This window comes from Macrobrachium nipponense, chromosome 1, assembly GCF_015104395.2.
Source record: "Macrobrachium nipponense isolate FS-2020 chromosome 1, ASM1510439v2, whole genome shotgun sequence".
Lineage (NCBI taxonomy): Eukaryota > Metazoa > Arthropoda > Malacostraca > Decapoda > Palaemonidae > Macrobrachium > Macrobrachium nipponense.
Window position 1 is genome coordinate 131,408,426 of NC_087200.1, and position 12,439 is coordinate 131,420,864.

The 12,439-nt window shown below is 37.2% G+C and overlaps 1 protein-coding gene across 2 annotated transcripts in view; it reads right to left on the reverse strand.

Annotated features, from left to right (window-relative positions):
- LOC135219629 (tRNA N6-adenosine threonylcarbamoyltransferase, mitochondrial-like) overlaps positions 1 to 12,439 on the reverse strand; it is a 62,855-nt gene that overhangs the window by 30,973 nt on the left and 19,443 nt on the right. For both annotated transcript variants that reach the window (XR_010315473.1, XM_064256551.1), the window contains exons 4-6: positions 8,855 to 8,979; positions 8,618 to 8,746; positions 361 to 565 (exon numbers count right to left, since the gene is read on the reverse strand). Coding sequence is in view for 1 of the 2 variants with exons in the window: in XM_064256551.1 (XP_064112621.1) it covers positions 361 to 565; positions 8,618 to 8,746; positions 8,855 to 8,979 (459 nt within the window). In the remaining variant the exon portion in view is untranslated. The remainder of the gene's footprint in view (positions 1 to 360; positions 566 to 8,617; positions 8,747 to 8,854; positions 8,980 to 12,439) is intronic.

Sequence of the window (12,439 nt, forward strand, 5' to 3'; positions counted from 1 at the left end):
AACCAAGAAACTGAGTGTAAAAGCAGAAAAAGTTTTCTGTAGTAGGGAATGCTTGTGAGATACATGGGTCTTAATTCACCCAAGATAACCTTTCATACCCAAAGGCAACAAGGTTTTATTAAATACTTAGGAGTAAGATAATGGTTCGTATTCTACTAAATGTCTGAGATTTCATCAGTCAATCTAGTGCACTAACCAGTTTCAGTTACCATGGTACACTAGCCAAATTAAGTGACCATAAGTTTGGAGAGCATAGAGTAAAGACAACCAGTAACCCTGTGTCATGTCTTCCAACACTAAAATATTTAAAACCAACTACGATAACAAGTAATGAAAATGAAACATGATTTGCAAACATACCATATTCTTCTTCTAATTTTTCAACAGTCTTCTTCAGAGTAAATTTTAGACCGGAGAAGCTGAAAGTACAGTCACTGTATTTCCACATGGGTGTTGGAAAATCAAAAGCTCTTGGATTACCATCTCTAGCAAGATATTCTATAGCTTGGCCTCCACACATTGAGGAAAGCTCTGGAATATTTCTTAGCTTTAACCTTCTTGCACCCTGTAGGAATGGCAAAATACATGATTAAAATAATAAAAGACCTTCCCTCTGTTACAAGCGTCATGCTAAATTTTGAAAGTATTTCTAAATCCATTTCATAATTAGCATAGCATCCATTTACCAAAAACAAAATAAATTACAAAACTACATGCATCACATCTTACTCAAAATGCAAGCTGTCTCTTACTACTTCTCTATATATAAAAACACAAAGTACTTTTGAGGAATAATTTCAGACAGCTATCAATGATCAAAGTTTATATGCAATTATATATAAATTTTCATAATAAGTTGTGGGGAGGCAGGGTGAGGTCTAATTTAACAGTAGGTAAGTATCGAAATACTAAATTTTATTGTGAAAATTTATATTATTTGAGATGAATCTTACTGTTAAAGTTAGCCAATTCCCACATTAAGAAAAGGACGGTGGGTAGTGCAGCTAGACAAAAATCTGCTCTGCCAATTGAGCTGAAGGTTTCTTGCATGAAACCCAAAACCTTCTTACCCGATCCAGAATCCTTTCTGGATTTTACTACCACCAGAAGTTGAATTCCATTCAGGAAGCAATGCTCTCATACATGTGCAGCAGAGCAGCCTTGCGGAGAAAACCACTTGGATTCAACCAGAATGAAACAAGTGACATGAGGTGACCCCTGTGCCTTATTTCAAAAGCCTTATAAAACGACAGTCACTGTATGATATAAAGGTACTCTCCTATACAAAATTTGTACCTTCACACTCCTCAAAATATTAAACCCGGGGTTTAAACAAAAATCCTAAAGGATTGCTCTTCCTTCAGTTCAGAAAAAGATTAACTACTACTAGTAGTGGATTAAGGGCTTTACTGTTTTCAAACAAGATTCTGTAGTGAGCGGGTAAGATCCAAATTGCACCTTTACTGCACCACATCAATCCTATCCTGAAGCGACAAATTTACATAACACTAAATGAAGTTAAAATTGCCGCTTACATTATAAATGTTTACCTTTAATATAGGTAGAAGATATGGAGCTAGTTCTCATGCACTAGCCTAATCAAATACATTACAGAGGACCTTGTGCTCTTTGACAAAGTTGTTCTAGGTTTCTAAAAACACTAAACAGAAGGTTAACTTTGCCTCTTCCAGGCTTAACCTTCACAGATACATTCAAGGTTTTCTAAAACCACAAAACAAAAAGTTAACTTTGCCTCCTCCAGGCTTAACCACTGTAAGGAAGTTACACTGGAATTCTTACAGTTCACTGTAAAATGTAGTCTTAACATCACCCTCAGCTCTAAGGCAAAAAGTCACTTGCCTTTTGAAGGGTTATGCTGAGAATAACCATACAAATCATCTTGTTCGCCGCCAATGCTGAGAGACGAGATGATAATTCTGTCAAGGCATATACGCACATCAGACGATAGTCAATTGCATTCTAGAGACCGAGGTCCTTGTGATGGCAAGACAGAAGTTTCTCATCAGTAGTTGAATCTCTACCACCTTGGGGAGTAGATGCTTTCGCTCTCCCTCCAAGCTGGTTGTTTTGTGCCGTTGTTCTTTCCTTTCAGTGTGTTGTGTGTGATTGTTTCGGTTTATTATGGATTCCTCTGAGTCTTCACAGCCTCATCAATGCATGTGGCCATGCAGTCAGTGTTTTCCGTACTCAAGGTTTCTATGTCTATGGATCCTCATACAACATGCAGTAGATGCAGAACCAATTATTGTACTATTACGAATCCCTACCCGGAATGCCATTCCTGGCCTAGGTTGCAGTGGAAGAGTTTTGACCCTTCCTTCTTGAGAGGGGTTTTCTTCTCCTCGTCTGGACGATTCGTCTGCTCCCTCTCCCACAATAGCTCTCCCTGTGGCTAGTTCTAGTGTTCCCGTGTCGCCTTCCTTTTCTTCTATTGATTTGTCGATGGAAGTATCGGGAGTGCCACTGCTCTCCATCAGGTTCCAATTCTCTTCCCGAGAGGGAGGAGGCTACACCATCCAATTCCTTTGTTTCAGGTTTGGAGTCATCAAAGATGGAAGCTGTTTGGGCATCGCTTGGGCTACAAGGTTCACCTTCCTTGGCTGGACCGTTGTTGCATTTCTTGGAGGCTCATACCCCACTCCGACCCCCATTGCTGTCCCACCTTCCCCAGGACTCCTCTACATTGGCTCTCGCATGCTGCCACCTTGCGGAGCCTCACCAACATTCTCTGGGTCACGCCTTATCACTTTGCCAACTAGCACTGGTTATAGAGATGTCGTGATGTCACTCCTAGCGCCCTCTCAGCCTATGACATCAGATGCAGTGGCTGCTCCTCCTCCCATCACCATGAAGTCATCTCTTCCTGCTATAACATCATTGTCCTCTCTCGCTGAGCCATCCGAAGCATTGTTTCAAGTGGTCTTCAAGAGACTGGACTCTGTTTTGGAAGAGAAAGTATAAGTCTATCCTACTGTTAAGACAGAAGGCTGGTTCCACATATGGAAAAATGACAAATTTTTAATGAATTTGCATTTTTTATAGCTAACAAACCTGAGGTCTTAATGTTTTACTGCCCACCTCTAGCCGCCCCTCTCTCTTTCATTATAATTCCTGAGTTGGGGAAAAGACTGGAGCATTATGAGGTCCAGTGCGTGGTCTCTGACCAGCTATCACCTCGTACGCACAGGAGTTGCCAGATCTCAGAGATTCCTTGCTTTACAATCTTTTACTATTGTGTTAATCAGTTACCAGCTAGCGCTTAGAAAGTTATCCTATTGTCAAGACCTCAGGTTTGTTAACATTGAAAAATACAAATTGATTACAAATTTGTAATTTTTCTAAGCTACAAATGAAAATGTGACACACTGAGTGAGCAGCCTACCTTCCTTACCAGCCAATCAGAGGCTGCCAGACAAACCTCTTGTAGGCAAAAGAATCTACCTTAAGTGAATCGACTATAGCACCACCAAACGCATAATCTGAGTAGAGATAGCTGCAGATGAAGGGACACTAACAATTGCTTTCGCAATCTATCAGTTTCTCTTCTTTCCTGTAGTATCTGACATATTCGGGCATACAGTTCTCAGAACAATCCCTACATTCTTCACATCTAGTTCCAAGATCACACACTGTACCCTGCAGTTATTGGTTTTACTTCAAGTGGAAGATATCATAGGAAAATGAAATTACAATACTGTAAGCAGGTGTAAAACAGCAAAACCTCATAGAATACCTTTAATTGCCTAACCGCAATGGCGGCAAGAAAAATTCTGTCAAGCTAAAACATTCGAAACACACCTGGTGGAGAGCAGGTAAACTAGACAGCTATCCGGGCAGCCATTCGATTTTTTGTTTTAAAGCCGACTCGCTTAATTGGCGCGGAGATACAGCTAACTTTAACAATAGGTAGGAGTCATCTCAAATCAATTAAATTCTGAACATGAATCTGGTGACAACAACAAAATGCCAAGATTGCTGATGTCAAAGCAAAGGGCAATTTAAAAGTAAGTCTGTCTACAGCCATTTCCACCTCTCAAGACTTTGAACACCTTTCCTTGCCAAAGAGGGCAAAAATCAAGTCAAATGTCTTGTTGCAGGTAGCATCACCTTTTCAGTAACCAATAGCTTGCTTCTTCAATCACACCAGCAAAAGAAAGAAAAAACAAAAACCAGGGCAAATAAAGCATGAAATAAATATTAATACAGTAGGTCCCAGGGTTACGACGGCTCCGGCTTATGACGTTCCAAGGTTACGACACTTTTTCTTAAATATTCATTGAAAAATCCGCCCTGGGTTACGACATTTGTTCTGACGTTACGACGCTGACGCTTCCGATGCTCCGAGTTAACAACGCTTTTAAAAAACGCATACTATGATAAAAATCCTTTATAGTTTAGCACAGTATATTAGTAAAAATAAGTTTCTGGTTAGATTACAACAAAAATTTTGAGGTTATGATGATTTTCGACACTTTTTATGTCGTATTTTTCTATGTCTTTTAGTGACGCCTCATATGCGGAACTAGTTTCCGAGCGAATGAATACATACTAGCTTGTGATGCGCAAAGTTTACATATAACAGTCCAAAAGCGCAAATAATGAAGAGAGAGAGGCGTCTTCCGACGCTCTTGAGTTAAGTACACAGAAGTGTTCTTTTCATTAAACGGCCTCTGACTCATGCCAGTAAATGTTTTGTTGATACTAATAATATAAGCCTATTTAAAGATACGTTTACTTTAATTAGTCTATATGATACGTAAATAGTAATCGACTGTTCTTGTAGCCCTCAAGATTTGGCAAAATCGAAGTATCCAAGAGAGACATTATCCAGTACACTGGAACCTTAACATATGAATTTAATTCGTTCCGTTACCATCGTCGTATATCAACAGTTGTATCTCAAAGCATTTTTTCCCATTTAAAGTAATGTAATATGTATTAATCCGTTCTAGCGCTATGAAAACCACACCTAACACAGCTAAATTACATATATCTATACACAATTTATACACAAATAAACGAGTAATAACACACATAATGATAAAATAACATAGCAATGTGATAAATGATAATAAATGTTAATAAAATCAATAAAAAAAAAGAAAGGAATTTTACTTACCACAACGAAAAATGACGTGATGGCCAGCAGGGGGAAGGAGGTAGGGAAGGGTGGCAGGGAACGATTTGTTCTCTTTTTATTTACGTATGTACACTAATAACTACGTAATAAACACAAATGAAATAACATTGCTAAACTAATTTTTATTTATTTTTTTTAATCAGTTCATAGTTTAGAAATAATGGTGATGCCTTTGGAAGGTTTTTATAGCTTCCTTCTGCTTGATGATCATGGATATTGTAGAAGGATTTCGACCATACTCGTTTGACAAATCGACGATACGAACGCCACGTTCATGCTTTGCTATAATTTCATGTTTTGCTTCCATCGAAATCATTTTCTTGGGTTTTTTTCTTATCACCTGCTTTGTCTTTAGCTTTGGGACCCATGGTTAATAATAAAATAGACAAAATAACACGAAAAATAGGCACAAATACAACGAACTAAACAACGACGTGTTAACGATGCAGTACCAACAAACAAACAGACTGAACGCATTATCTCAAAACATTTGTATATTAGGGCAATCGTACGTCAAGGTTCCAGTGTAATTTGATCAGAGAGAGAGAGAGAGAGAGAGAGAGAGAGAGAGAGAGAGAGAGAGAGAGAGAGAGAGAGAGAGAGAGAGAGAGGCAGAGAGGCATCTTGGCACATGGTCTCGGGGATTGACGTAACGTTTATTTTCTGAACAGATAGGACAGAGAAGTGTTCGTTTCATTAAACGGCCTCTGACTCATGCCAGGAAATGTTTTGTTGATACTAATATATAAGCCTATTTAAAGATACGTTTACTTTAATTAGTCTATATGATACGTAAATAGTAATCAACTGTTCTTGTAGCCCTCAAGACTTGGCAAAATCACTCCAGGTCGTACATAAAACTTCAAGAATGTAGTGTCACCAGAGGATTACAATAGTTTTTACCATCAAGAACCAGCATTTTTTTATGAAAATAACTCCAGGTTGTACATAAAACTACAGGAAACAACATGTAGTGTAACCAAAGGATTACAAGTAAGGTTTTTATAACTTTTTATCAGTTTAAGACATATTTCCAAACGTCGTTCCGGCTTACGACGCGTCTCAAGAACGGAACCCCCGTCGTAACCCGGGGACTGCCTACAATTTTGATTACTGCTAATAAACAATATCTAGAAACCAAATGAAGCATTCGATGAAAGCATGCACAGACACAGGATTATTACAACTTATGCTGAAGATATCTGGAATGGGTCTGCTCATGCTCACTACCAGCTGGATGCTGTGTCCATACCATTCATGGTACAAATAGAGGGCTGATATGAAAAAATTAAATTTTGTACTTTAGAACATACATCAATGCCAAACTTAAGGGAACTGGCTGGTACCCCCATGTATGGTGGTATAAGGTGAAAAACACAAAGTCACGATAAAATTCATGGAGCTTCGTATGGCAATGGAGAATGTGTTTACAAAATATTTTGTCAAAATTCCTCTTACTTTCATAGTTACAAGGTAATTAGTAAAAGTAACTATATAAGTCAAAAACATTGATCTGTACAAGAAAATGCAGTATTTCTTCTGTTATCGTAAATTTTTCTAATTAGTATCAAACAAATTGTGAGCAATGGCATTTATAGAGATTCCATGAGTCACAAGGCGGGAAGGTATGCTTACACAGACTTCAGTATGAGCAGAAACATGAGAGAGAGTACATGTTCGAGTTTCACCTCAGATATTCGCTTCCTTTTACGTCTGTTTTTCTTTGTTTCGGCAAGAATTTCATCGTGCCAAAGAGGAAAAGACAAGCAAAGCATCGCACTAGCATACAATGGAAGAAATTCCCTTTAATAAGAGTTCAGATCATAATATCTGCAATATTAGTTAAGAAGAGAGAGAGAGAGAGAGAGAGAGAGAGAGAGAGAGAGAGGAGAGAGAGGAGAGAGAGAGAGAGAGAGAGAGAGAGAGAGTGCTACGTAGGAGGGAGTGCCCCATCTAACCTGACAAGCAGGTGGCCCCAGGCTAAACGATCTCTGAGGAAAGGGATCTTCATTTATGATCAATAACAAAGTTTTGGTTTATTAATATCCCAAAAAGGCATATAAAATTTATAATAATCATGATTTATTATTATTGTCTTGTAAAAAGAGAGGACACGTTCGAGTTTCACCTTGGACATTCGCTTGCTTTTACGTCTGTTTTTCATTGTTTTGGCAAGAATTTCATCAAGCCAAAGAGGAAAAGACAAGCAAAACATCTCACTAACAAACAGAAGGAGAAAATTCGCTCTAATAAGAGTTCAGAAGATCATAATATTGGCGATATTAGCTGAGTTAGTGAAGGAGAGAGAGAGAGTGTTGCATAACAAGTGTCCCATTGTGATTGACTCAGTGCCCAGGCTACTATCTTTGAGCAAAGGGATCATCATTTATGATTAAATTGTGATAAATAACAAAGTTTTGGTTTATGCATACCCAAAAAGGAATATAAAATTCATAGTAATCATGAATTATTAACAATTGTCTTTGTAAAAATACAAAGAAAAACTTTGAACGCTCATATCTCAAAACTAGTATACTTATTGACCTTCAAAGTCTATCTTCTCCCTTAGTTTTAAAGCTATAGCATTGGAATTGGGTATATAACTCAGAAAGACATTGTAGAACAATAAAATGAAGCCCTTTTTTCTAATTAAAAAAAAAAAAAAAAAATCTTAAATTTTTTTTCCTGATTTACAGGGTTTATTTTTTACTATAATGAAAAAATTCATATCTAGCAAAAAAATAACTTTTAGAAAAAAAAACTCTTTATTGATAGGAGGTCTACATCAGGTCTAAATATGGTAGTAATCCCAGATCTTAATATCAAGTATCAAGGAAGGAGACAGAATTTGAAAAATGGTTATTATCGGGATAAATCGCACTGGCGTCACAAAACCAAAGGTCAGAGGAGAAAATCATATGCGGTTTGGAGATGTCCCAAGTTACTTTATTAAGTGGTATGAATGTCAAAGTCTTGTACTTAAAAAATGGCATTAGCTGACCGGCACCCTTTAATACAATAAATTGAATTTAATTCAAAGATGACTATGTACACAAAAAAATTAAAATATGTAAGAAATCAAGGGATCACTAGAAAAACTGTACTGTCCAGCAAGCAAACCTTACCACTAGCACCTTGTGATCTAATGGTCAGCTCCTCTTCTTATTCCAAAATAACTTTTGCCTCCTATCTAAACACCACAAAATGAATAGTGTACCATGCAAAAGTGAAATATGAGATTGGTTTCCAGTAAACTCACATTCACTCTAAGAGTTTCTAAACAGATTATATGTTATGGGTTATGGAAAGGATTGAAAACCAATATGCAAACTAATTCACAAATGAAAACAATGAAAACAGGATGATGAAAGTGATAAAATAAGATGGCCCACCAAAAAAGTAGTGACCAATCAGCTATATTCTTAAACAACTAAGAAACTAAATTATAAAAAATACCTTATCTAGTGCTTCTCCAGGAGCATCATCAACAGATTTGCCTATGATACTCCACTCATCCAGACTTCTTGCTAGGACTAAAAGACTGTGACCACCTGATATTAGCAATACCAAAAAAGGAAACTCAACCTGGAAACAAAATATGCATTAGTAGTTTTAAAATCTAGTAAGAAGCAAAATTAATTTTAAAAATCATACAAAGCACAATATATCAGTTTCAAAAGGACAACAACTTACCTTTTCAATCATACGGATTGTGAGAGCATGAGCCTCCATGTGGTGTATTGGGATGAATGGTTTATTAGCACTGAGTGCAAGTTTCTTCCCATAATTAATTCCAACACATAAAGAGAGAGATAAACCTGTTGAAGTAAAACATAATTCTTTCTTAAACATATTCAAAATATGAGCTTTTTAAACTTCTATTTGTTTTTATTACAAACCCCATCAATTTAAACGTAGCTAGTCCTACATCAGCAGAAACCAAGACACGCAAAAGGCAGAACTCATTTGGCCAGATATCTACCTGGGCAGCACCTCTGATAACTAAGTCATTCCCTGTATTGTATAAACTTAAAGAAGTGCAGAGTTGGGTGGAGGGCACTTTTCTCTGTATAAACTGATGGGCTTGTATTACATAATATGCATTAACTTTAACCCTTATGCTCCAAAACAAGAAGATCGAGACTTTGCCTGCAGAAGTTGAATTGGCATGATGGTGGCACTCCTTTCAGCCTTTCATCTAATGTTTATGTCTGGCAGTGATGTATTTTTAGAACAGAAGTAGAGGGCTGTCATTGGCTAACAAGTTTTTATGGCAACCACCCAGCCAATTATGTTTTAATTTTCTTCTTCATAAGAAGCAGTGTGAGCATGTGTTATTTTTTGTTGTTCTGTTAATATATTCATATATTCATATATTACGGAATATATGAAGAATAAACAGTGGATTTATTGTTGATATTTCCTTTCTTTGAGCGTGAAAATGTTATTTTCATGATAAAATAAATTTTTGAACATACTCACCTGGTAGTTACATATATAGCTTACGTCAGGGACATAAGCTATATATATATAACTACCAGGTGAGTTAGATGTTTGAAATTGTTTTGTTTTCAGTTCCATTCTATGCTACATTTGTTTACATTCGCCAGGGGAAGCATATGACCTATGAAAGTTTATTTTTCCATCGTGTTCTAAAAAATTTATGATGTAATCATCATTTATTGTTTTACAATGTAATGCATATGATGTAATCATCATCTATTGTTTTCCAATGTAATACATCATAAAATGAGCACATATACTGTTTAATTTTATTTCTTTAAGAGGAATTTAATTTTATTATTTTTTTTTTGGCTCTGTCCAACAGGGGACAACAGCATATGTATTTTGCTTTTGATGCTAGTAAAATACTATTGCATGCTGAAAGTCTGTAGCAGCAATAGTGTACACACTTGAATAATACCATTTTTGTCAAAATTATTTAAGATCAATCAGGGTAACAGTAGTTTTATTTTGAAATGGATACTGTATAATCATACAATTTTATGAAAAACACAACAAAAAACAAAGAAATTTTTCCTTTAATATTTGCTATTTTTGGCTACTGAAAAAATCACCTCCTCTACAGCATACGGGTTAAAAATTTTCCTTTCTTTATTCGAATCATATTCAGTATACATTTGCCTGCATAGCTCTTTAGGTGGGAAGGCTTCCTGTTGTACAAAAATTTAAACTAAGGTGCTGAGGTTAGACAACCACCAGAGAGGATGAGATCAGGAAGTCAAATCATTGTACATACTGGTAGGAAATGAAACTGGAATGTAAAATTTACACCAAAGGCCAAGCACTGGGAAATAAGGGGTCATTCAGTGCTAAAAGGTTTCAAAGGCATCAGGAGGAAAACCTTTCAGTTGCACTATGAAACAACTGTTAGAAGAGGGTGGAAAGCAAGATGGAAGAAAGAGAATATGAATGAATATACAGTAAGAGGAATGAAAGGGGTTGCAGCTAAGGGCCGAAGGGACACTGCAAAGAACCTTAAGCAATGGTTACAGTATAGTAAATGAGGTCCACTGATAGCAATAAAATCCCACAAGATGTACTGGCTGGGGGTTAAGAGTAAGACTGGAACCTTGCAATAAAGCCATAAAAATCAAACATATCATGAAGACCCCACCAAGTCTTGTATGGACCTCATGATTTTAGGGTACACAGAGCATTAGTCAGATTGAGACAGTGAAACTTGAATTCTACCCCCGGGAAACAAAAATCAGCCCACCAAAATCAGAGGGACAAGAATTTAGTATTTACCTGTCATTCAGATAAAGTCATTTGATTAAGTTCAGTAGCTAGGAGAGGTGTGCAAATCTAAACCTAATGACTTTATAAATTGCTACGGTACCTGAAACTCAGGCTGGTCCTCCCGCCATATCTGTATATCTGTATCCACCAAGAGGAGACAAAACTTCATCAATGTACAGGCAGCCCCCAGTTATCTGGGGGGGTTTCATTCTTGGTGGAGTGCTGATAAGCGAAAAGCACCACTAACAAAAACTTGGCACTTTATGGCACCGATATCAGACAAGCGCCATAAAACCGGATCACCATTAACCAAGTCCACTGATAACCAGGGACTGCCTGTAGTTAATTGTATTAGAGTAAATGTCCAACACAGTCAGGTCCACTAAAATGGATAGCCATGTGTCAGACAGGTGGCTTGGAATGGATTTAGTAAAAAAATATTGCTCTAAACTCCAACTGATTAACCATTTTGCTAATGGCCTTTATAAACAATTACGTTTGTGGGAAGCATCAGTGAATCGAACAGTAAGTGCAAAGTGTTTATGCCTTTTTATTCTAAGATGCATAGCTCCAATAATTATGTATATATAATTTTCAAGGTAGACTGTTTGTAATGATAGCTATAAGAAATAATAGAAGATAGGGTAGCGTTAAATACAGAGAGAATAATCAAAGTACAGTGAAATAACGAGAAAGAGAAAGAGAAAGAGAAGGAGATAGAATAACCAGAGTATGTACAGTGAAAATAACGAGAAAGAGAAAGAGAGAGAGAAAAAGAGAGAGAGAGAGAGAGAGAATTGAGCTTTGGTGTGTGAGTCAGAATTTGATCAACAAGCCTAGACGTAACAAAACCTTAGTCACAGGACGTTCGGCCATAACACCGTCGCAGTGAAAATCTTAAGACCGCCATAAAATCTTTGACCTGTGACCTTGCACCAGACTTACTCAGCTTCTATTGATAATGAAGCTCCACCTCCAGGAAGAGGTATTAACATGTTAAATTAAATGACTCCACCTGGAAGAGGAGGAATTAACATGTTAACCCCACTTAAATTGGGATGGGGATAGATAAGGAAAGATCCGCTCCACGAATCAAGAATCCAGTTGGGCTGAGAACCAGAACCTTCACCGCCTTAGGAGGTTGGGCTGAATTCGATCCAGGTGTGGCTGATTTTTCAGAATGGCAGAAGAAGAGTCAGAGGACCGGCCGGCATCATACAGTAAAGAAGCAAAAACATTGCCTGTGGTCCTAACCAGATTTATGAACTTGTAGTCGTAACTTGTATTCTTTGCAACAGTAAAGAAAGAAACTCTGCCGTTTGTCTCATTCAAACTTCTCCTGAGAGACTATTAATATTACTAATCCAGAACTAACATTAAGAAGAAGCATAAAGTCAAACATAGAACCAGACTGCAGAACGAATCATCAGGAAGAAAGAAGCAGGTAAGAGAACATACACTCGAACACTCTACAAAAGCATAACATGCTCAGTTTTGCAGATGAATGATTTTTCT